The sequence below is a fragment of the Cryptomeria japonica genome, chromosome 7, assembly GCF_030272615.1.
Source record: "Cryptomeria japonica chromosome 7, Sugi_1.0, whole genome shotgun sequence".
In the NCBI taxonomy this organism is placed as follows: Eukaryota; Viridiplantae; Streptophyta; class Pinopsida; order Cupressales; family Cupressaceae; genus Cryptomeria; species Cryptomeria japonica.
In genome coordinates this window covers 805,130,090-805,156,396 of record NC_081411.1, presented here as the reverse complement: position 1 = coordinate 805,156,396, position 26,307 = coordinate 805,130,090, and the positions used below count along the sequence as shown (strand labels likewise).

Genomic DNA, 26,307 nt, shown 5'->3' with positions numbered 1-26,307 from the left:
AACTACCTGTAATTTGAATTATCTCTCGCTTATATTTTAATAAACTATGTGTTCCCCCACTTTATATTGTAACCAAATATTATCTTCTTCCATGAATCTTGAGAATATATAGGGGAAGAGCACCAATAGTTGAGCACCCGCACCCTAACTTCGCGCTTCTCAAAATCTTACGTAGAAATTCCAAATCACTCCCAATTTTTTACAGTAGCTTACTTGGCAAGTCCCCTGCTTATAACTAAGCTTTCAACACCACATCATCAAGTATGGTGCCACATCATCATGCTTTTTGACAAGGTGTCCAAAATAGCCAAAAAAAAAAAGTAAGACCAATAGACATGCAGAAGAGGCCCCAATAGTTGTGCAACTGATATGACATCCCCTGATTAGTTACTTTTTACAATATTGGTACATTTCCTAACAATGATATTTTATGTTTCAAACAATAGATTTTATTTCTTCAATTTTTAGAACAAAAGATATCAACCCTCACAACAATTGATACATGCTCAACTAGTGATGCTCTTTCCTAGCTCCGAATTTTGAAGAACAGAGGTATTATCTTCTTTTAAACTAGTCCCCAGAATCTGAACCCAATCTTTCTCCGAATTTTGAAGAACAGAGGTATTATCTTCTTTTAAACTAGTCCCCAGAATCTGAACCCAATCTTACTCAACTCAAAGTAATTGCATAATTTATGCCACAAATTCCTCCACTCTTGATTACGAATTCCCAGCTATTCACAGAGGATTAGCCGTCAATCTAATTTTTTCTTGGAGGACAGGATGCTTAAAACACTCAAGGGAGACGATCGAACTGAAAATTACCAATCGACAGAGACGTTCAGCCCCCCTGCATCCATTGGCAGTTCTCAACCAGGCAATCACCTTCACTCGGAAGAAACACAAAGAAGGGGACAGAGCATCAATGGTGGTATTCCTCCTCATTACAAAATTCCTGCTGAAGAAGATTTACATTCAGGAAGCGAGCCATGGAGGTCAGCTGACGATGCTCCACGTAACGAAACTTTAGGAGTATACTTGCTGAATCTCGCGGGCCGGGCAATCACTAGAGCTTCCCATTCTGTTCTTCGTTTTGATATCAGAGGGCCAATCTTTTTGAAAGGTCCAACTTGGGGTGTTAAACAAAAAGAATTAGAAAATCAGTTTGTCACTTCCTCTGGGGCACATGGTAATTCAAGGAAAACTGTTAGGGCGGAACCAGAGACAGCAAAGCCTTCAAGTAAATGGGTCCAGGGAATTCACGACGTTGGTGCTCGGATAAAATTCATGCAGGTGAATATTTTTAGATATATAATTTATACTAACAATGTTGTAAGCTTTGAGTGGGTTTATTCGATGTAGTCTCTAATGTTATATGTATTGTATTTCCTTGCAACATGTGGCCAGTAGTTAATTTCAAGAGCTATATATGCTTAAAGGATGAGAAGATGATAAGAAAAATAGGTAGACAATGCTTCATCAATGGGAAATTGCAATTTTTATTTGCTTTACTCAGGTGTATGTGGATTGTTAAAGTTTGGTTTACTTTCAAGTTGGGCTCGAGTTCCAAACCTAGAGATTCAAAATTTAAACAATGTGTAAGTTAAGTGGAAAGAAATCCCCTCGTGGTATTCAAATTGGTTTGTGGGGAATGTTTTTGTGACCAAAATTAACCTTCTACAGTTTTATTTTTCTATGGAGAAGGTTAAAGAACCATATATTTTAGAAGTGTTAAATGTTTTAGCCTCTTTCAAGCGACAAGGTTTTGGAATCATATGTTTCCAGAAGTTTTGAAGCAGTGACAAATCTTTTCCAATAAGAATTATCAATTTTATATGGCTTACGAAAATAGTTTATGATTCTACACACAAATTAAACATTTTTTTGGAAGAAAACAATTTTGAGGAAATTTTGTGATGTATTGAAGAGAAAGAAGATAACAATGATGATTTTGCAATTGTTAGTTATTTTTTTTCCCTGGTTTACGTAAAGAGTGATTTTTAATTAAAAAAATATAAGGGATAATACTTAAGCAACTGAGAATTTTATATGTGTTAGCGAGTACATAGTATCACTAAAAGGATTGCATGGTGGCCTTTGATTTCAGATATGGGATTTTCCCCATGAAGAAACTGGGGAACCAAGTCTTCCTTGGGGTTTGAACATTGGGTTGGGAGCTAGTGTGGAAATTGATAGAGGTGGGCGTGTTATTCCTAAGGCAAGGTTGCAGACCAAGCATGCAGTTCTTCATATTCTGCCCTCACCATGTTTTGAGCTGCGAAGCAAGTTGCCGTTAGGCTCAACATCATTTCTTGTTGATATCAGATACAGGTAGTTAATGAATTCTAGTTTGAGTTCATTTTGTGCCCTGAACCTTTCTGTAGTTCTGATTGCTTTTAGGCCCAACATTGTTTTTTGTTGATATCAGATACAGGTAGTTAATGAATTGCTGTTTGAGTCATTTTATGCATTGGATCTCTCTGTACTATTGAATAGTCTATGTTTCCTTTTGCTCTTGATTAATTATTGAAACTTGTTGCACTTTTAAGTCTCACTGATTTACTTTGTTTGTTGGTGAGTATCAATATAATCCCGTTCAATTTTCAATCGTTTGTTTTTATTTTAGCAGTCAGTGTATAGAGCACTAAGAGTAGAACATGTTTAAGATCTGACACTTTTTTTGATAGATTAATGTAGATTATATAGGGGCCCACATCCAGTATAAAACTAAAACTTACATAAGAATTCAAAAATTGAATCCAGCAAAACTGTAATGTCCCCTTTTAGGAGGACACTAAATCTTGCCCACTATACTTGCAGAATTATTGCAGGTTATGTATTTTCAGTCTGTTGTGGTAATTTGGATAGATTCAAATCAATGTTGTTACCCTCTTTGAAAGTTGAACGCTGCCCCTCTTGGATGAGTACTATTGCTGAATGGTTCAATCTGTATTTGATTACTGAAGATTCTTTGCTAACTTAGGAGAATTTGTGCTAATTGCATTGATTTCCTCCATTGATTGATAAGTCCCCTTTAATGCTTGGAATGAATTCCCCTTTATACTTTATTGGTGGAAGGGTCACCACCTTTCATAAGAATCGAGTCACCACTTTCCATTGTTGCCCTTGAAAATAATATATTATTTCCAAATTGGTCTCCCCTTTTTTCCTCCTGAAATGAAAACTTCTCCCCTTTATATCCTCCAATGTGAGGGAGAATCACAACTGTTCATAATGGTCACGACCTTTCACAATTACCACCCTTTCGAAAGGGTCACAAGTTACAACCCTTCATCATTGCTGCCCCTTTGAAAGAGTCTCTTCATTATCTTCTTCCCATTAATGCTTCCTTAGTTCCTTTGCTCCCTTCTTTCTTCCTTATTCCTTTTCTCCCCAAATGAAGTTCTTTTCTCTCCCTTTTATATCTCGTGTTTTAGGGAGTCACAACTTCTCATTTCATGCCTTTTGACCATTCATTAAACTTACTAAATTTTAATAATATTAAATTTTATTTTATTCTTTTATATTTTAATTTATTATTATTATTTATTAATAGATTACTAAATCCTATTTCAACAAGGGGATATTACAGAAACAAAGAGGTAACACGACTTGAAATTACTTTCTTAAATCCCGCTGATGCAAAAAATCATGTTACATGGTTCAGTACTAGTCCTGGTCCACTCTGAGTGTGGACAGGGTGCTGCAAACTGCATTTGGATTTGTTGGGATATGCCTTGCAGCATATTGGGCGCCCTTTTAATTTTTTGACCTTTTACTTTTATAATTTTTCCTTTTGACCTTATGGATTGACTGGTCGGTCTAAGAAAGTAACCCTAAATCCTAAATTTGATATCAATACAAATTGGAACAGAAAAACAAACACATTTACATCATTTTGAAAACATAACACACAAACCAATACACATGCTGAACTTTCATTCTTGCTTGTCATTGCACATATAAAGCTGAAGCTTGACCATTGAAGATCCCAAAGAGTTTGAATTATTATTCTTATGTGTGTGCAAGTGCCTATCTACTGCCAAGGAGATCGTGGAATAAGTTTCTTAGACTAGAAGTAAGTTTTATTTGCTTCGTTTTCTTCATTTTCCTTTCACAAATAAATTCTCTTGCTTTGTTTTTCATTTTTCTACATTTAAATGAGTTACAATATATATAGTTTTAGTATTCATTTGTTTGGAATGTGTTGATTTTCAAACTTGTTGCCACAAGGATTATAATGGCAGCTAGCTCTAGCTTTGTGGGCCAACTTCGCTTCAAAACAGATCCAAATTCACCATTGTGGAAGTATGTTGACATGATATAATAGGTTCTAGGTGGTGAGTGATATGTTTGGATTTGCAATTTTGTAGTGTGTGGTGTTCAACGTACAAACTAATATAGTTGTGTGAAAGGCCATTTGTGTGGTGTTCTTAGGATGGACATCAAATCTTGCCTAGGCAAGAACGATGCACTTGTGCCAACGTGTAGAGTATTGGATTATATTGGAGAGTAGGAGCAAACATAAGACATGGTTCTCTTAAGAATAGTTCATTCTTTGGAAAACAGAGGATCTCGATAAAGGAGGCTCCCCATTTCCCCATCTCTTAGCATTCCTGAAGTTATGGTAGAGAGCCACCCAGTTTTGGCCATCCATGAAGATGAGCCTGCTACAAATGATAAAATGAAGGCCATTGGAAAAGGCATTCCAAAAGAGTGCCAATTGACAGATTATGTGTCTATGCAAATGGGTTTGCCCTTCAATGTTGTGGGGTCACTATGTTGACAAGAAATGATGAGAAAAAATTAATGAGGCTTGAAAAGGTGCAAGGGCTTGGGTTTTGAGAAGGGGAACGCTACCATGGTGGCAAAGGAGGTGAAACTTGTGAAGATTCATTGCAGTCCATTAGGATTTTGTAGATCAAGATTTGGGTGTCCTTTGTTTCTAATGGATGTAGGGATGCAGAAATAGGCCTTTGATCAATGTGATGGCAGTCTCCCTTAAAGTGGCAATGTTTTTAAAAGCCATGGATTGTGAGGGGCAAGTGAAGGATGCACAACTTATTGATGACATCTTCATACGAACAGTTGAGCAAGTGGGGTCTTAAAATGTTGTCCAAATCATAATGGACAATGCAAAAAAAGCAGGTGGTTTGTTGGTTGAGAAATGCTATTCTCATATCTTTTGGATACCTTGCCCTATTCTCTTACTGAACCTAATGCTACAAAAGTTGGGCAGAAAAATTGATTGGATTAAATAGTTCTATGTAGAGGCTGGAGAGAATCAAATGTTTCTCACCAACCACAACATGTTGCAAGGCATATTTAAATTAATCTTGAAATTGGAGCCACTAAAGGTGAGTGAAACAATATTATTTTGAAATTGGAGCCACTAAGTGAAACAATAGAATTTTATGTTTCACTTCATTAATTTATTTTATAAAATTTAATTATGTTTTCTTTATTTTAATTTTAGAATAGTTTTTATGGCCTGATTGCCTCCAACAAAATCATCTTGAGATGACTTGTGAAGGTCTGGGAGGCACTTTATAGCATGACCATCATCCAACTTTGGTCTATATAGAGGCAGTTCAAAAGTAAGAGGGCAACAAATCTCAAGCAGATGATTTTAGATGACACTTGGTGGGATTGTGTGAAATATCTTCTCATGTTCACTAAGTCCATCACAAATATTATCTATTTAGTATTTTGTTAACATGGATAAACCATGTTTGCAAGAGGAATATGATGGCATTGACTCACTGATTGAAAAGATGAAGACATTTCAATAAGTGAATGTAGTGAATTGAGAACAAAACTGAAAATTAAAAACAATAATCAAAAGTTCTCATTCTAAAAACACATATGAACCTCAAATGGAGCATTGATTTGGATTTGCTTGCACTTCAACAAAATATTGTGGATACTCAACTTTTGTGCAAGCTTTTCAACAGGATAATGATTATTTGACTGAGATATTCAAAAATAGATTAGAGATCATTCAAAGAGCTCCTCAATTCCTGAAAGGAATTGTGGATTTATAGATCTTTAGGTGCAAATATGAATGGTTGACTGGTCAACATTGATCTAATCAATTTTGAGGACTAGAGATTTGATCCAGGCTTAACTAGTTTGATTGACCAGTTAACTCAGTTGACTGATTAGTTAACTAACATGAGTGACTAGTGAACTAGCTTGATTGATTAGACAATTGACTTGATTGTTCAGTCAATCAATTTAATTGAGAGTTAACGTGATCAACTAATTAGTTAACTAATTTGATTGATGAGCGAAAGATGGAGCTGATTAAATTGACATGAGTGAAATGTGGGTGAGGATAATTATGATTATTTTTTTATTTTAATTGGATATATGTGTGTGGACTAATTAGGAGCTAATTAATTAATTAATTAATAATGATTAATCAATTAATTAGTCAATTGACAAATGTCAATAGAATTGATCGGTTGGAATGAGGGAGTTGGTTGACAACAAGAGATTAGGTTGATTTAAATGGATGATTTTAATAAAGTTAAGGTGGTGAACATCAAACATGTGTAGACAATTCTTGCTAAGTAATGGAGCAAAATGACCACCTCACTGCTTCTTGCTTTTCCATTGACACTAAAATACTATAAGCATTGGGATCCTTTCTTTGCCAAGGTGTGTTTCTAGAGATTTGGAAGTCAATAGAGGTTATAAGCTAGTGCTTGCTATTTTGGATTATTTGTCATTGATGTCAGAGGCTTATTTGCGTTTGATCATGGATTTTGGCTGAGCTCCTTGTGTGCCTGGCTGTTTGAGCAGCTTGAGGTGTTTGTATGCTTGCTTCAGCTGTTTGAGTATCTGCTTCAGCTAGCTGCATGCTTGCTTGGTTCTTGTCAGCTGCTTACTTGTCTTCTTGTGATGACAAATCAGACTTTATGCCATGTCAGACCACATATTCTTAGTGAGGGTGAGAGGAATTGTTCTGACTTATTTTTAAATATATTTTAAGTTTGACAGCTGTTTGCAACGGGATATACCTTTCTCATGTTCGCACCAATATTTTTTCTATTGTTGTTTGGAGGGCCCAATTTAAAATCTTTCTCATATGTTAAGCATGATGACTGGACGAAATTTATTTAGCTCTATGTGGCAATGCACAACAGCCATTTCTAATCATCAGATATGCTGGGCTATAAAGAATATAATGATGATGCCTTTGTGGCAAATATGCAGATAGTGCTTTTGAAGAGCACGATAAGGGAGAAATCAATTTTATGCCATTTTGTGTGCTATTGTGGAGTTAGTGGTGCATCGAAAATTTATCCCTGTCAGACGATGAGTGTGCAATATTAAAAAACGATTCTTTCTATGCTTTGTGATTGATAGACTTAATTCTTGCTGGCAGATACAAAAATACAAACTCAAATTTCTTTTTGTGAGTCTGCTGGACGTTTTTGTTTTATTAAAAACCTTGGTCATGGAAGTTTTTTTTAAAAAAAAAGTTGTCCTTGGCAACGTGGTGGAAGACGTTTTGAAATCGTGCAGGTCGTTGTAGTGGACTTTTCTTTTCTTTTTTGGTCACTGTATGCTTCCTAGATGCGTGGTGTTGATATGTGGAATTCACGAACTCAATAAGACTTGTATTTGAATGCTGGGAGTTGTGTTAAAAATCTTTGATGTAAGTGGGATTTGTGTTAGAGGACCTATGGAAGTTTCGGCGGATATTTTCTTCAAAAAGATCGTGGGTCATTAATTCAAGGGTGATCAAGTGTTTGCATTAAACCTGCGGAAGACTCTATTGTTGATGTTTTTTGCTTTTTATAAGACGTCTGGGTAAAGAAATAATTATTTCTAATATACTCTGTGCAACTTGATTCTGAAGGTGATGTTTTTGTGTTAGACAGAGATGAAGCACTTTTTATTATTTTACTGAAGGTGCTCATGGCAGAGTTGTTATTTAAAAAAAGTGTAACTTTTGTGTTATGATCTTCAGGAAGTCGTGGCTTTAATGAGTGGTTGGAGAGCCATTCTCTTTGATGCTGGAGATTATCCTTATTTCTGTGCAAGTCGTTTGTCTATAGTTGTGCTTTGTCTACAGGAGACGTGGTGTATATTTGCTGTTGGGTGAAAGTGATACGGATTTTAAAAATTATATCGAAGTTAGATGGAATGCTGGTTCACATTGACGTTTGAAAAAAAAATCTTGTCTAAGTTGCAGTAGAGTGTCCAGTAATATTCTACTAAGTTGTTTCAATCAGTTTGGATTAAAAATTGTTTGAAGGTTGAAGTTGATGCTTCAGAGTTAGAGTGGGTGAAGTTGGTGCTTTAGAATTGTTTTGCTTATGCATGAAAGGGTTGGTGTCCTTTGTGAGTTGAAGCTCACTCATGTATTGTTGGGCTGGTGCCCATTTTGAAGATTAATAAGAGTTTGATTTGCCGTGGTTTTTTACTCGAAAGGGCTTTCCACGAGAAACTTTGCTGTCTGGTCTTCTTTGATTTTTCTTTCATGTTTTTATGTTTGTGTTTTGAATTTCAAGTTTTTAAATTTATGCAATACTGATTCACCCCTCCTCTCAATATTGCTTGTGTTCTTTGTTTGGTATCAGAGAAGGTATCTTCTGCAAAAGCTTAAAAGCTTGAAGGTTGTTTTTGTTTGATTGTGAAATGAATGCTCTAGAAGGACTTACAATGAATAGGGCTCCTCTATTTGATGGGTCTAATTATGCCTTCTGGTGTGTTAGGATGAGAGCATATCTGATGTCTAGAACAGTGTTGTATCAGGATGCACACCCCTTTAGAATCCTCCATCTACTTTTGATGAAAAGAGAGCTTTTGAATGCAATGCAAAGGCTATGAATGCTATTTTGTGTGGATTGTCAGAATGAGAATTTGTGAAAGTTATGCAGTATGACAGTGCTCAAGCTATGTGGGATAAGCTTAAAAATGCCTACGAAGGATATGAAAAAGTGAAAAAAGGCCAAGCTTCAGACTCACTGGTTGCAATTTGAAAGTTTGAAAATGAAAGAAGAAAATATTGCAGCATACTTTCTAAGGGTTGATGAAGTGGTTAACTCTCTTAAAGGCTTAGGAGAAACAATTGATGATAAAGTTGTTATACAAAAAAATTTAAGGTCTCTACCTTTAAGGTTTGATGCAAAGATTTTTGCAGTTGAAGAGATGGCTGATCTTGATCAAATGACCATTGATGCACTCCATGGTATACTGACCGCATATGAGATGAGAACAAATCTTGAATCTTCAAAAAGGGAGACCACCTTCAAAGCTTTGAGGAAAGGTAAACAAATGGAGCAAGCCTCAAGTGACAGTTCGGAGGATGATGCTGATTCAGAAGAAGCTACGTTCACTAGAAAGTCAAGGAAGGAATTTAGCAAAAACAAGAAGAAGACCTCGCTCAGATGCTTTAACTATGGCAAATCTGGACATTTTGCAGCCAAATGTCCATATGAGGATAATGATGACAACAATAATGAAAAGAAGCCAAAGTTCAACAAAAAGAAGTTCAGAGGAAAGGATAAGAGGACATGGAAATCCAAAAAGAGTCTATATTCCAAGGAGGAAAATGATTATTCTGAAGGAAGTGATGATGAATCTCTGAGTGATGAGATCTTGTTCATGGCTATGGAATAAATTCACACAGAAAATCAGGAAGATGAAAGTGATGTTGGAGAAGAAGATGGTGAAATGGATTTGGAGCAAGAATTGATAAGTGCTCCCAATGAGATCAAATGTCTTAAGAAGAAAAATCTGAGTTTGAAGGTGCAACTCAAAGGAGAAAGCGAAGTAAAATCTATGAAATCACAAGCTCTTGAAGATGCAGAGAACCAAATAAATGATCTGAAAATTCATATTGTTGAGGCTAAGAAACTTGAAGAGGAATTGAGAAATTAGATTAAGGTAAAGGTTGAAAGCTGTGAGAAACTTGAAGTTGAGATTGCTTTTCTTAGGAAGATAGAGAAATCATCTACATTGTTGAACCAAGAAGAGATAAATCAGAAAGGTTCACTTTCGTTGGACAATTGGTTAGCTTCACAAAAACAGTCCTCAGATAAGGGTGGAGCTGACCTTGAAGAAGGTCAAAGATCGAAGGTAGAACAATTGACTTCTAATGGTGAAAGCTCAAGGATTTCATCTTAAAAAACCACAAATAATGATTTCAGACAACCTTTCAGTGCTAGACAAGCACACTTAACCAGATTTAATTATTTATTCTTCCATGGTTACTGTTTTGCTTGTAACTATTTTGGACACAAGGCAGCAAATTATAGGGTGTTTTTTAGAAATGATTTCAGATTTGTGAATCAGAACTCTTTTGCCCCTTTGAGAAGTTATAATTATGTTTGTTACAAATGCAATAACATTGGACATAGTGCAAAGTTTTGTAAGAATGATAGGGCAGATTTCTCAAGCAAAGAAGTTAAGAAAATAGTTGAAAAACTCGGACTCGGCAGTGACTCGGGAAGCCCAAATTTTTTAAAAAACTCGGGTAAAAACTTGGCAATAACTCGACAACTTTATTGAACATTTGAAAATACATTTTTAAAAAAATATTATTAAAAAACACACATTTACACCAAATTTATAGAGCATATACTGATTTCCATGATATATAAATCAAAGTTTGAGTTCAATACATAGCATAAACCAAAATACAAGTGGATTATGCATAAAAAAATAAAAATGACTGTTATATTTTGTTTAAAATTTTAACTATAAAAAAATGACTATCAATATTAGGCAAGAAATGGCTGTGCATTCAATGAGTTTTATATTGATTAACGTTGCATACATTATTCTTATGAAATAAATCGATGCTATTAAGGAGAAGTATATAGTTATCAGGCGTTGCCCTAAACACCCAAAAATGTCTCTGTAACGGGTTGAAAAGTGGGTTAAAGATTAGGTTTTCACAAGTTTTTTTTTTCCGTTTTTTATTGACAAGTTTTACCCCAATTTCATGTGAGTTTTGGCAATTTAAAGCACAAAAAATCGCAGTGGGTTTTAGAATAACTCGTCTGCGAGTTATTGGGCTAGTGACTTGCATCGCGATTGAGAATGTGCTGTTTGTAGAAGGGTTGAAACATAATTTGCTTAGTGTTAGTCAATTGTGTGATCAAGGTCATAGTTTAACTTTCAGTTCTGACTGTTGCAAGATTAGTAAAGATGGTGTTCATATTGCTGAAGCCAGTAGGGCAGCAAATAACTTATACATTCTTGATGATGCTAAAAGTGAAACTTGTTATTTGAGTCTACTTGATAAATCTTGGTTGTAGCACAAGAGACTTGGTCATATAAATTTTGATAGCCTTGTTTAGATTAGCAAGAAGGAGGTGGTGAGAGACTTGCCAAAACTCACTAAACCATCTGACACAGTGTGTAAAGATTGTCAATTGGGTAAACAAACTCGTAGGAGTTTTAAATCAAAGGAGTACTCAAGCACAATGCCTCTAGAGCTGGTTCATAGTGATTTGTGCGGACCAACAAGGACTGTAAGCATGCAAGGTGAGAGATACTTTATGTTATTAATTGATGACTACTCACGTATGACTTGGGTGGCCTTTTTGAAGGAAAAATCAGAAGCCTTGGAGAAATTCAAAGCCTTCAAAGCTTTGGTTGAAAATGAGAAGGGATTGAAAATCAAATGCCTGTGATTAGATAATGGAGGTGAGTTTACCTCTAATAAGTTTGTGAGTTTTTGTGAGAAGTATGGTATTAAGAGACAATTTTCAGCTTTTAGGACACCTCAACAGAATGAAGTTGTTGAGAGAAAGATCAGATTAGTTCAAGAGATGGCAAGAAGCATGATGAATGAATCCAAGGTAAGTGATTGTTTTTGGAAGGAGGCAGTCCATACAGCTGTTTACATTCAAAATAGAGGTTTGATTCCCAAATACAACAAGTCACCATATGAAGTATGGAATGGTAAGGAAGCAACTATTAAGCATTTTAAGATCTTTGGCAGCCCTTGTTATATTAGGAGAGATGAGAATAATTTAGGCAAATTTGATCCTAGATTAGATGAGGGTATTTTTCTAGGATATTCCTCAAAAAGTAAAGCTTATAAATGTTTCAAAAAGAGGTTGCATAAGATAGTTGAAAGTACTAATGTGAAAATTCATGAGATTGCTAACTCCTCTAAGAAATTGCAAAGCTGTGATGATAGCTTGTAGGATGATGATGCTAAAAATGTTGATCAACAAACTTCTACCAATACACAAGCTGGGACAGGAAGCAACAATGCTGGTAATACCCCTAAAAACAACCAAAATGAAGGTGTTGATGCACATTCAGAGGTTGGGACAACAGATAATCATGTTGATACAACAGATATAGCAGCAGTTCAAACAACTTCCCATGATAGAAATAAAACATCTATTAGAACCTCTCTCGAGACTACATCAAGATTTGTTGAAAAGAATCATCCTATCCATCAAATTATGCAAGAGGATAGACCTAGAGCATCAAGATGGAATGTTAATTATTGTGAAGATGTTGACATTTCATTGCTTTCTATTATTGAACCTAAAACTTTTGAAGAAGCAACAAAAGACAAATCTTGGGTTGCAGCTATGAAAGAAGAGTTAAATCTGATCCAAAAGATTGATACTTGGGAACTTGTCCCTAGGCCTAAGGACAAGAATGTTATTGGCACAAAGTGGGTCTTCAGGAACAAACTGAATGAGGATGGCCAAGTGGTGAGAAACAAAGCAAGGTTAGTGTGTAAAGGTTATGCCCGGTTGAAGTTATAGATTTCTCTGAAACTTTTGCCCCTGTTGCTTGTTTAGAGGCAATTAGAATGTTTCTATCTTTTGCCTCCTTCAAAGGCTTTAAATTTTTTCAAATGGACGTTAAATCTACCTTTTTGAATGGTGATTTAAATGAAGAGGTATATGTAGAAGAACATGATGGTTTTATTTTGTTAGAGAATCAGGATTATTTGTGCAAGTTGAAAAAAGCACTTTATGGCCTCAAACAAGCACCCTGTGCTTGGTATGCCAGACTTAATAGTTATTTGCTTCAGCAGGGGTTTAGAAGAGGCATTGCGGACAACAACTTGCATATCAAAGAGGAAGGTAAACATATGTTGATTGTGATTGTATATGTTCATGATTTAATTTTTGGGAGTGATTGTGCGCAGATGTGTGAAGTTTTTGCAACCAATATGAGGATGGAGTTTTGTTGATGTGTATTTTGTACACGACCAAACACAGAATAAAATACCCAAAAGGTACCTTATCCTCTCTTGATTAAAGTCTCCGAATGCTGAAGATGTCGCGAAAAGGATCAATCGGGATGACTTCAAGGTTCTTTGTTGTAGGATCTCTACGTGTGGATAAGCTCTTTGTGGTATGATGTGATTTTGCTGGAATCACAAGGGGACTTACACTGGATGACTAAATGTCTGATTTGCTGGAATCACGAGTCCTATTTACTAACTGGAAGACAAACAAATGGCAAAAGATGCAAGGTTCAGGAAGTCTACTCTACTACCTAGAATGCGAGAAGATGGATGAATGATTAGGTGGAGTCCTACTGGGCTGGGTCTCACCATTAGGCTGAACAATTCAACACCAACTCAGTGCGATCTTCTAAGGGATGCTTGACCGAAGAAGGCCGTCCTTGTCGATGCTTGATCTTCTTTGATGAGGGTCTGCCAAGTAACTGATCCTCCGACTCCGGGGCCGCCATTTGATGCCTACACAAAAGATTAAAGTTAGTCTTTGAGCATCATACCTTAAAGCATGAAATTTAAGACCTTTCAAGGGTATAACTTAAGATATTAATTTGAAAAAAAACATGATAAATCAAGAATTATACATTTTCAAATTAATTATGAATGGAAATTGGATTTTCAAGACTTAGATTTTACAAAATTGCTATGAAATCACAATAAGTCTTGAATAAGAACTTCAAAAATTTTTTCATACCTCCTCCTTTGAAAGCCTAACTATACAACCTTGGAAAATGATGAAAGAAGACCGGATTTTGCTGGACAAGGGTTGAATTGTGGTCTTCCCTTTGGATGAATTATGCCTCCATTAGCCTCCAAAAGAGCTTCTCCTTCTTTAGCCTCCAACACTTAGCAAAATTTCGCCTCCAACCTGCTGGATTTCGCTCCTCCAATCTGCTCCTCTAAATTCGCATAAGAAGGAATGAAAGAATGATTTGCATTTGCTACAACACCCCTCTCTTATATAGGGCGCTCACCCTAATTAACCATGAGGCCGACCTAGGTTTTTAATAATAAAATAAGATAAAATCCCACCTAAAAGGAGGCCGACTTGCTTGTAAAAGCAAATAAATGCTTTTGAGCGCTCACCTTTTATTTTTATTTTTTAAATTTCAAAATTAATTACAAGGCCCAAAGGTGAATTTTTCATTTATTTCAAGGCCTAAAAAATTAATTTATTAAATTAAAAATGCCTTTAATTAATGCGAATTTAATTCAATCTTTCCAAATGTTTTAAATTTGGCAAATTTGGCGAAATTTGGGAATATCATGGTTTGATTGAGGCTTAGTGAAGCTTCTTCAAGATTTCGCCCTGGACCCTCTGGAAGGGTTAGGAGCGATTTTTCAATTTAAGACTTGAACACCTCATTCCCTTCACTCCAAAATCTCCCGAAGGGCAAGCTTATGCTTGTTTTGGCCTAATCAAGGTCTTGCATTTCAATTTTTTATCATTTCTCATGAGCAATTAGGTGAAAAGGTAAATTTCGCCCTAGACCCTCTGGAAGGGCCAGGAGCGATTTTCTCATTCTAGGCCAAAATTCACCTTAGCTTAATCATTAAACTCCTTCAAGGCGATCTCCAGGGTTCATTCACCTCCATCACTGGGCTAGCTCATCAAAAATTTGAAGGAAACATTGCATTTTTGGGAATTTCGCTCTGGACCCTTTGGAAGGGTCAGGAGCGAAATTCTTCCCTGAGCTCAAAATTCTCATTTTTCAAAGTTCACACCCCCTTCAAGGCATCCCAAATAGGCTTTTTCACTGTAGTCCAGGCTTAGTCTTGTTCAAAACTTGGAGAAAAAGGTGGATTTAGGGTTTTTCGCCCTGGACCCTCTAGAAGGGTCAGGAGTGAATTTCCTTTTCTAGGCTAGGTTGCTTCCTCTTGACCATCCAAATTATCTTCAAAGGACAAAACATGCTTCCTCACACTCCTTCAAGCCGTAAAAAACCAAAAACTTGTTTTGACCTTGTAAGAAAAAGGTGATTTTAAGGAATTTCGCTCTGGACCCTCTGGAAGGGTCAGGAGCGAAATTCACAATTGGGCTCAATTCTTCCACCTTTTGATAATTTCTTCCAACCTTAACATATTCTCAAGGGCAATTCCTTCCGTGTTTCATCTTATCCCTCACTTGGTTTAGCCAAGCAAAAAAAAGGGGTTCTTGAGAAAATTCGCTCTGGGCCCTCTGGAAGGGTCAGGAGCGATTTTCACTATTTTGACCAAAATCCTTCATTTTTTCAAGTTGAAACATCCTCAGGAGGCAAAAAGGAGTTGTCCTTGTTTCATCTATGTCCAAAACTTGACTTTTTTCATTGCAAGATGAGAGCTATTCAAAATTTCGCTAAGGACCCTCTGGAAGGGTCAGGAGCGAAATTGCCTTCCTTGTCCAGAATTCATCATTTTGCATGCTTCCAAATCTTTGAGTGATGTTCAATCTTCATTCCAAGAGACCCTACACATAAAAAAAATTAGCCAAAATTAGTGACAAATAAGCTCAAATAAGATTTTCGCTCTGGACCCTCTGGAAGGGTCAGGAGCGAAATCTTCATCCCAGGCTAAACTGCTCAATTTTCAAGTTTCAAACCACTTCACAAGGCAAAATTAGATGGTTTTCCAAGTTAGGAACAAGTTTTCAAGCTCAAACAAGGTGGCAAATGAAGTTTATAATGAATTTCGCTCTGGACCCTCTGGAAGGGTCAGGAGCGAAATTCCTAATCTTGGCCAAAATTCCTCATTTACTCATTTTTCATCCAAACAAGTGTTTTGCCCTCAAAGATGCCTGGGAACAAGTTGGTTCTAAGTTTGGGTCAAACTAGAATGTCATATGGAGATTTTCACTCTGGACCCTTTGGAAGGGCCAGGAGCGAAATTCGCTTTGGACCCTCTGGAAGGGTCAGGAGCGAAATTTGACAATTTTAAACTCTCCATCAGGACTATTTTATGGAATACAACATTTAAGTATAAGAAATCTTTCTTATACTTTAAGTTATATTCCATATATACTTTCAGGATGTTTGAGAGTGGTTTCAGACCTCCAGGAGCTATATTGCAAAATCTAGTTTTTGGAGGATTTTCAGTTTTCCAGACTGTTGTGACCATTTCACACATCGCCCCATTAAAATGGGGACCCCCTCTTTTTGCTCAGTTTTGCCTGTTTCTCTCTCTGCTTTTAGGGTTTTGAGTAGGTGAGTCAGTCGTCTGGACCAGGGTTAAGCCTTAGGGTTTCCGTTTCGATGATTTTAAGCCAGAGTCCAGTCCAATTTTGAGAGATTTGTTGAGCTTTCTCTCGTAAGATGCAATTTTGAAGTAAGGTGAGTTGTCAAGGGGTCAAGTAAGTCTGTCTAGGTTCAGTCGGAATTTTGAATGCAAGTCCGAATTTTTGCCTAAGTGTTGATGATGGAATTTTGAAATTTTGTTTGAGTGATTTTGGCCAAATTTTGGAAATTTTGATAATTGATCCCAGGCATTGGAAATAACCTAATTTTGCCTTGTGAAGTGACTGAGGTCCTAAAAACTTGATATTTTGGCCTGTGGAAGCAAGTTCTCTCCTGTCCCTCAGTCAGGGACTAGGGCGAAAATGATATTTTATGCATCCTGGTTATTAATTTATTTCATATGTCTTGTGCAAGGTCGCCAGGGGATGCAGTTGAACGTGAATTGGAGGTTTTTGAAAGATTTTGAGATTCAAAAATGGCAAATTTTTGGAGTTTTAGGCCAAATCGCTCCTGTCCTTCAGTCAAGGACTAGGGCAAAATGACTCACTTGGACCATTTTGACCTCATTTTGATCAAATTGAAACGTCAAGGACGCAATGGAAGGTGAAATCAACATGATAGAGCGCCAGGGTTTAGCCGTTTGCAATGAAAGTTGAACTTTTGCCCTCAAGGACAAAAAATCGCTCCTGTCCCTCACTGAAGGACCGGAGCTTGTTTCTCAAAATTTCACTGTCCTTGCAGGATCAAGACGATTTTTGGATTGGGAGATATAAAGGAGGGCATGTTCTGTCCATTGAATATAATTTGAAGAAATTTGCAAACAAGGAAATGTGCCAAGGACAAAAATCGCTCCTGTCCCTCACTGAAGGACCGGAGCTTGAAATCCAAAATTGCCTTGTCCTTGAAGGATTTGAATGATTTCGCGATTTGAGAAGAACAAAGGAAGTACATCTTATCAGTTGAATATAACTTGAAAGTACCATAATGAGGAAAATTGGCCCTAGAAGCAAAATCGCTCCTGTCCCTCTGCCAGGGACCAGGGCGAATTTTAGTGATAGCTCCCGTCCCTCTCCCAGGGACTAGAGCGATTTTCCTTATAAAACAAGTTTTGGGCAAAGATCAAGTGAGTGTTAAGTTTGAGGCAAGCAAAGGAGGCGTAACGAACCCATTGAAGATAATTTGAAGATTGTAAAACGCCAAGTGAAGCCCATATTTGCCTAGGCGCTCTTGTCCCTCTCCAAGGGACCAGAGCGATTTCTTCCTTAGGCAAATTTCCCACGAAGTTAAAGTGAGTTTCATGTCGAAGATGAATGAAGGGGAGCATAATGAGTCCGTTGAAAACAAGTTTGAAGGTTGGCAAAGCACGAACAAGCCTACAAGTGAAAGTTCGCTCCTGTCCCTCTCCTAGGGACCAGAGCGAAATAGTCAAATGTGCTTAAATGTTGAATGTCACTCCCATTTCATACGTTCAAGAAGGAATAAAGGACATCATTTTACGCCTTGAAGACAATTTGATATCAATATGATGAAGGATTTGCACCATAAACTAAAGTTCGCTCCTGTCCTTCAGTCAAGGACCAGGGCGATATTCACTAGATTGGTCATTTCTTTCAAGAAACCACGTCAAGGCAAGGTCGCACAAGGTCGAAAATGTTTTTGAGAAGATGATAAGCAAGGAACCAAACATCAAAAGGTGACCAACTTGAGCAAAGAGGCAAGTTCGCTCCTGTCCTTCAGTCAAGGACCAGGGCGATATTCATAAAATCAATCATTTTCTTCCAAAGATCACATCAAAGCAAAGTTACGCAAGTTTGAAAATGTCATTTGAAAGGTGATGAACAAGGAGTTAAGGTTAAAAGATGACAAATTTGAGCTAGAATGTCAAAATCGCTCCTGTCCCTCACCAAGGGACCAGGGCGATATTCACTCAAATATCAAATTTGCTTTGTAAAGGACAAGTAAGTATGCGTGGAATGAAAGAATAAAGTTGTTACTTGCCTTGTGATATAAATTAGTGATTAAGGAGGCAAAGACCAAGGAATAAATGCAAGATCGCTCCTGTCCCTCAGTCAGGGACCAGGGCGATAATGATCTTAAGAGGCATTAATCTACAAAATTGAATAGATCAAGCTCGAGATTCCCAATGTAGATGCCAGTTTCAACGTGGAGGAAGTGATTTTGAACGTAAAAGGCGAGAAATTCAAGAGCAAAATGCTAGATCGCTCCTGTCCCTCTCCCAGGGACCAGAGCGATGTGGTTTGTACCCCTTACATCTCCCATGTTTTGGCGCTAACATCATTTTCAAATTATTTCAAATGCTAAATTTCGATAAAATGGGCATTTAATATGTGCGCACAAGACATTTAATTAATTAATTTTGTCTTTTAAATCGAAACTATTAAATACAAAGGCATTAAATTAATTAATTATTATTTTAAATAAATAAATTGGGGCGCTTGGGTTTTATTTTCCACATTTTAAAAAAGTCGGCCTTGATTTTTATTTAAAATTTGTTTTTATTTTGCCTTATTTCCAAAAGTCGGCCTAGAGGTAATTAAGGAGGTAAGCACTTATATAAAGGGGGTGTGATATGGCATTTTAAAACATCATTCAATCATCCTTTGCATGCGATTTGGAGAAGACAATTACAAGGTGCGAATTTCATCAAGGAGAGGTGCGAAATTTCCATTCAAAGGGGAGTGCAAACTTGGTTTGTGTTCAAGTAGAGCGAATTTGCCATCAAGACGTTGAAGACCCCACAAGTTGGCGAAGTTAACAAGGAAGGCGCCTTTGCTAGAGGAGGATCGCATCGATACTTCAAATTTCGATTTTTGCCTAGGCGATTTCCTTATTTTGCATTTTTAGAATTAGCTCTCAAGTGAGGTATGGCGAAGTCTTCCCTTGTCTTGAATTTTGAATATTGATCTGAATTTTGAATTTTGAAATTTTGAATTTCCAGTAGCTCAATCGTATTTAGGAAATGATAACTCAAGGACTTATCATGAAGTTTCCTAAATTCAATCTTTAATCTAATTTATGTTTATGCATTTCAAAATCTATTTCTTATTATGAAATGTTGTGTAGGTGTTACAATGGCGACCCCAAAGGCGGGAGCATCCACCAGTCGTCCAGCTCTCATGAAGGAAGATCAGAAGAACAAAGAATTGGAGACCAAGATCGTGTCGAAGTGGAGCAACATTGGAGATACCAACTTGGGGAACTTCAGTACGAAGAAGTTTCGAGAGGTCCCTTACATTGGCAAGCCGTCACCTGTCGCAAGGAGAATAATTGAAAGTGGTATCATTAAGGCGGCCGGCTTCCCTCCAGCAATCCAGTGCCATGAGTTGATGATTGAGTGTGCTCGCCATTATGATCCACAGTCCAGATCGATAGTGTCCAAGGAAGGGGACACTTTTGCTTATCTTTCAGAGGAAGCTATCAGTGAAGCTCTTCACTTGCCAGAACATATAGATATGATTTATAAAAGTTTAGAAGGAGCCAGGTCCATGTACGAAGATGATCCAAACACTTGCCTAAGCATCATCAATAAGAACTGGTTACTCAAGAGTCGTCCTCGCCTGAGCAAGATCCCGAACACACCTCATAGGATCGACTTCCAGGAGGAGTACAGAGATTTGATAACATTACTCAACCGAGTTACAGGGGCTCCTCAAGCCTTCTATTTTGAGAAGTGGATGTTCTACTTCATCCAAGTGATAGTTCAGGGAAAAGGAACAATCCATTGGGCTAGAATGATTAGCCATTGCTTGGACGTACAGTTAAGGAGATTGAAGGCTACCAAGTCTTTCGACATGAGTTCATACATCATATATGCCTTGATCAGGAGCTTTGAGTATGCAGGACTGCCTCACAGGGGAGTGATTGGAAGAGGGCCCGGGGAAGTCAGAGTTTGTGATTCCTATGTTTACTTGCATCATCCGCCAGGAAGTAACTACAAGTTAGTCAATGATACATTCACGATGAACATCACCAGGATATTGCAAGGCGGGATTCACAATCGGCTATCTCAGGATGCACAAGAGCTTGTAAAGAGGTACGGTGCTTGGTTCATCCAATTTCAGAAGTTTACATATATTAGAGTTCATGGATGTCCTTCACCTCCCTATATGTTGTCGAGATATCCGACAGACAGAATTGTGTTACTTGAGGTAACAAGACAGTTGGCCGCTTATGTGAAAGCATTCAGACACAGACATGGAAATGGAGTTCCTGTGCCTATCATATTGGGGAATTCAGTTGAGGTATGTCCTAATGCTCTAGCCATGGATGATGTAGAGAAAGAGTTAGCTTTATATTCATTTTCATTCTTTGCCTTGAGAGAGAGCTTTGATCCATATGGGTATATAGAGGAGACAGTCGGAAGAAAATATAAGCATGAGTTTCAAATAGAGGACTTTGTGATGAATCTCTTGGATGACCTTGAAGTGAAAAGAAAGATGCATTCTAGATAGCCTTTAGACTTTATCAGAAAATGCAAAATTTACAGAGTGGCCGACCAAGCTCAGGACAGTGGCAGACATCTCCAATCATCTTATGATCGAGAAAGCAAATCAGTGAGGCTAGATTGGAATGAACCCGAGGTTGTGGATCTAGATGCTTTGATGATTCCAGTCTTGTCTTGTACTCGCAGATGGGTTGATGTGCAGCATCAGAAGTTGAGAGAGCAAGGCATATCTATGACTTTCACTTTGGAAGAGAAACCAGTTGAAGGAGGAGCAAGTGTAAGTGAGGGTAATCCTAATCCCAGAAATGCAAGCGAAGGCAACCTTCGAAGTGTAAGTGAGGGCAATCCACATTCAAGAGGCTCGAAGAGGAAAGAGAGACCTGAGAAAAGAGAATCTTCCAAGAAGAAGCCAGAGGCCAATCGAGATCGTTCATCCGGCACATCTTCTCGACCTGAGAAGAGGACACTTGAGATAGAGGAGTCTATGGAATCAATGGTACAGAACGATAAAGAAGGACAGGCACCTCGAAGGTCACCAAGTGGGTCTCTCCAAGCTAATGAGCTACATGAAGATAAGGAAGAAAATGAAGAAACATCTCCTCTCAGAGAAGAAGAAACATTGCCTAATGAGATACAGGTTAGAGAAACAAGATCTGCCATTCCAGATTGGTTAAAAGAGAGACTAACAAGGGTGATTGTGATCGAGGACGAAGATAATGTGATTGATTTAGAGAGCCTTGTTGGAAATTCTTAGGGAGTGACAGAAAAGAGGAAAGCCACTAAGATGTCCAAGATGATCAGAGATGAGACAGGATCCAGGAAATTACAGATAGCTACACCAGCAGTGGACAAGTATGAAGGTGAGATCCTCGCAGAGGAGTATGATGTAGAGACATTTGAGCTTGGTCCACTCACAGCCGAGCAGACGTTGGATGATGCCACTGATTCATTTGAGGCACTTAAGGACAAGCTTAGAGAAGAAATGGAAAAGAAGAGGAAGCTTGAGCGAGAGGTCAGTGCTTGGAGAGGCTACTTTAGCCATCTCAATCAGCCTTTGAGGCGTCAGGATCCAGCAGTATCTCCTGCGCAGGCACTTCCCCTCGAATCAGTTGGCGAGGCAGAGAGAGTCAGGAGTTTGGTTCAGCTTATGAGCTCATGGATTGACAAATCCCATACAGTTGCTATTGAATTTGCAACAAGGATGATGCAGACCATTCACCGAGCTATTCAGGTTTTTGAGGTCATCCATAACCTAATGATAACTGTAGCTGCCTTTGCTCATACTAAAGATGTTATCATTCCTGTCTTGCAAGTAATCAGGCAAACATCAAGGAAGGTCCTAGTGCAAGAAAAGATAATGGATGGAGGACCTCATGGTTTACTTCAGTGGTCGACTTTACTCCAGATGAAGGAAGTTCTCTTCGAGGACATCAGTACTAGATGCAATCATGTTGAGGAGGTTATCCACCCGATCCAGGACAAAGTGTTTGAGGTACTACGTACTATTCTTGGCAGGGGGATCGAAGTTGAGACAGATGTGGATTTGCAAGAATTAGAAGATAGAGTCAAGGTCATCTTTTGCAAAGATGAGAATATTATTACAGATGAGCAACGGGACCAGATGTTTGCTACCATGCTCCTGATTGAGAAGACCAAGGAACTTGAACCTGAATGGGACGCTGCTCTTCTCAGGGCTTTCGATCAGGTCATCCACTTGGAGGAACGAATGAAGAATCTTCCCGAGGTTCCAATTGCTGAGATCGAAGGAATCGTGTCTAGATTCATTGCATATGCTAAAAAGGAGCATTGGAAAGGGAATAAGATTCTAGATGAGAGGTTGTTATAGATGATGTGGCACCTTAATTGTCATTGGTCTATGTCTCCTAGATTTTCGTGCCAAATTTAATATTTGGCTATGCATTTAATATTGTTCAGTAAAAAGGGGGCTATTTGTAATAAACCCTTATTAGGGTTTAGGTGTCATAATCTTGGCCATTGATCTTCTTTTTGATCTGGACCGTTCATTGTAATTGAGGATGCTATATATACCCTCATTTCTTTTCATTTTGAAACTAGAAACTAGAGATTAGATATCAGCATTAGTGATTAGAGATTAGCAATTTGATAGAAGCAAGTATTTTGTAGCAAGATTGAGCTTTGAAGAAGGAATTTCAAACAATTGTTGTTCATGATGGCTTTGAGATCAATAAAATATTGAAGTTATGGTGTTTTATTGCAATTCTTGTGGTTATCTTCATGGTTGTTCGTTTTCTTGAATCATTCTCAATCAAAATAGTGTTTTAATTTGAAGGACAAAGTGTTGGACTTGATCGTCGGTGAGGTTCACTTTCCAAACCACTAGCTTCTTGCTGATTGTAGGAACGCCTTGCGTGGTCAACTGGATCAACTTGAAACACTTAAACTTTCAATCATTGTTGTATCTTGGACATGTGCCTTCGTGGTAGTGTTTATGATCCTTGATGAATTGAAAAATCATTTGTTACCTTAGAAGATCACATCAATTTCAATTGAGTTGTTACTTTATGGCAATATTGAAGTTGGTAGAATCTTGCCAAGTCTCGTCCACATTGAGTCATTCTTAGGATTAGATTAGACTTTATCTCTTGCAAACCCTACTCTTTTGATCTTTTTTGAGAGCTTATTAGTATTAGGAAATCCTGTCCCTGCAGTTTGGATTTGGCGTAAGACCCCTTGATGAAACAGCAATCACAACGACCACTGGTGCTTATCCACACGTAGAGACCCTACTTAAAAGAACATTGAAGTCACCCTAACTGATCCTTCTTGCAATATCTTCAGCAGTTAGAGATTTTATTCAAGAGAGGATAAGGTACCCTTGGGTATTTTATTCTGTGTATGATTGTGTACAAGATACACGTCAACACAGACTTAGTCAAATTTCAGGATCAGGACATTCCAGACTTCATCACTCATCAACTTGACCTCACTCAAGCAGAACCTGCTATCCAGGTGATCCCCTTGGCGACACTTGAAAGTAAAAGGCTAACAAACAAAACCCTAAAAGACCTAGAAAGCAAAAAAGCAGGGGTCCCCATTTGCAATGGGGCGATGTGTGAAATGGTCACAACAAGTTTGAAATGTCAATGTTGGGAGAGTTGTCATTTTTCCTTGGGCTGCAAATTCATCAATCTAAGGAAGGTATATTTATTTCCAAGACTAAATATATTAGAGAGATGTTGAAGAGGTTCAAAATGGAAGATTGTACTCCTGTTAGCACTCCTATGGTGACTGGTTGTAAACTCAATAAGGATGATGAATCATTTGATGCTAATCAAACTCTTTATAGGTCTATGATAGGTAGTTTGTTGTATGTTACAACTACTAGACCTGATATAATGTAGGCTGTAGGATATGTTGCAAGATTTCAGGCTGCCCCTAAGGAGACACATGTTCATGCAGTCAAAAGAATTTTCAAGTACCTCAAGGGTACTATGGAGTATGGCCTTTGGTTTCCTAGTGGAAATGATTTTTCACTTACAACCTATACAAATATGGATTGGGGTGGCTCTGTTGATGATAGGAAGAGCACAAGTGGAGGTGCCTTCTTCCTTGGAAAGTGTTTGGTTTCATGGCATAGTAAAAAGAAAGCTTCTGTTTCTCTTTCAACTGCTGAAGCTGAATATATAGCAGTAGTGTCCTGCTATACACAGGTCCTTTGGATGAAGCTGAGTTTGAAACACTTCAAGGTAGATTTTGATCATCCCATTTCTATTTTGTGTGATAACACAAGTGCTATTAATATATCTAAAAATCTTGTTTTGCACTCTAGAACTAAGCACATTCCAATCAAGTATCATTTCTTGCGTGAACAAGTCAGTGATCAGCAAGTAATGCTTGAATATGTTTCTACTAAGGATCAACTTGTAGATGTTTTTTCTAAGCCCTTGCCCAAAGATACTTTTGAAAGGTTAAGACAACAGTTAGGAGTAGTTTCACTCTATCATTGAAGGGTTGAATTACTCAGGGGGAGTATTCATTGTATTATTTTATGTCCCTCTTTTGTGTTTGCAGATTTCATAATAGTTTTGTATCAGTTTTTGGTTACATTGCAGCTTTGTATCAGTCATTGATGTCAAAGGGGGAGAAGGATCTCAGGGGGAGAAGTTATGTTTTCTTGGTTTTAGAAGGTTGTAGAAGGAGACGGAGTTGCCATCAATGACAAAGGGGGAGTTTGTTGGATTATTTGTCATTGATGTCAGAGGCTTATTTGCTTTTGATCATGAATTTTGGTTGAGCTCCCTATGTGCTTGGCTGTTTGAGCAGCTTGAGGTGCTTGTATGCTTGCTTCGACTGTTTGAGTACCTGCTTCAGCTAGTTGCATGCTTACTTGGTTCCTGTTAGCTGCTTACTTGTCTTCTTGTGATGACAAATTAGACTTTATGCCATGTCAGACCACATATTCTTAGTGAGGGTCAGAGAAATTGTTTTGACTTATTTTTAAATATATTTTAAGTCTAACAATTGTTTGCAACGGGATATACCTTTCCCATGTTTGCACCAATATTAGTTCTTATGTTGTTTGGAGGGCCCGATTTAAAATCTTTCTCATATGTTAAGCATGTTGACTAGACGAAATTTATTTAGCTCTATGTGGCAACGCATAGCAACCATTTCTAATCATCAGATATGCAGGGCTATAAAGAATATAATGATGATGCCTTTGTGGCGAATATGCAAATAGTGCTTTTGAAGAGCACAATAAGGGAGAAATCAATTTAATGCCATTTTGTGCGCTATTGTGGAGTCAGTGGTGCATCGAAAATCTATCCCAGTCAAACAATGAGTGTGCGATATTGAAAAATGATTCTTTCTATGCTTTGTGATTGATGGAATTAATTGTTGCCGATAGATACAAAAATACGAACTCAAATTTCTTTTTGTGAGTCAGCTGGACATTTTTGATTTATTAAAAACCTTGGTTATGGAAGTTTTTTTTTTTAAAGTCCTTGGTAACGTGGTGGAAGACGTTTTGATATTGTACTGGTCGTTGTAGTGGATTTTTTTTGGGTCGCTGTATGCTTCTTGGATGTGTGGTGTGGATATATGGAATTCACGAACTCAATAAGACTTGTTTTTGAATGCTGGGAGTTGTGCATTAAAAATCTTTGATGTAAGTGGGCTTTGTGTTAGAGGACCTACGGAAGTTTCGGTGGATATTTTCTTCAAAAAGATCGTGGGTCATTAATTCAAGGGTGATCGAGTTTTTGCATTCAACTTGCAGAAGACTATATTGTTGATGTTTTTTGCTTTTTATAAGACATTTGGGTAAAGATTTTTTTTTTTTAATATACTCTGTGTAACTTGATTCTATAGGTGATGCTTTTGTGTTAGACAAAGATGAAGCACTTTTTA

At 37.6% G+C, this 26,307-nt stretch overlaps 1 protein-coding gene across 1 annotated transcript in view; it reads left to right on the top strand.

The window, feature by feature from the left end:
* Positions 1–474: 474 nt before the first annotated feature.
* Positions 475–26,307, top strand: part of LOC131038612 (uncharacterized) — an 83,840-nt gene continuing 58,007 nt past the window's right edge. Inside the window, exons 1-2 of the mRNA XM_057971099.2 lie at positions 475–1,292; positions 2,107–2,330. Of these exons, the coding sequence (XP_057827082.1) occupies positions 783–1,292; positions 2,107–2,330 (734 nt within the window). The 5' untranslated portion in view covers positions 475–782. The remainder of the gene's footprint in view (positions 1,293–2,106; positions 2,331–26,307) is intronic.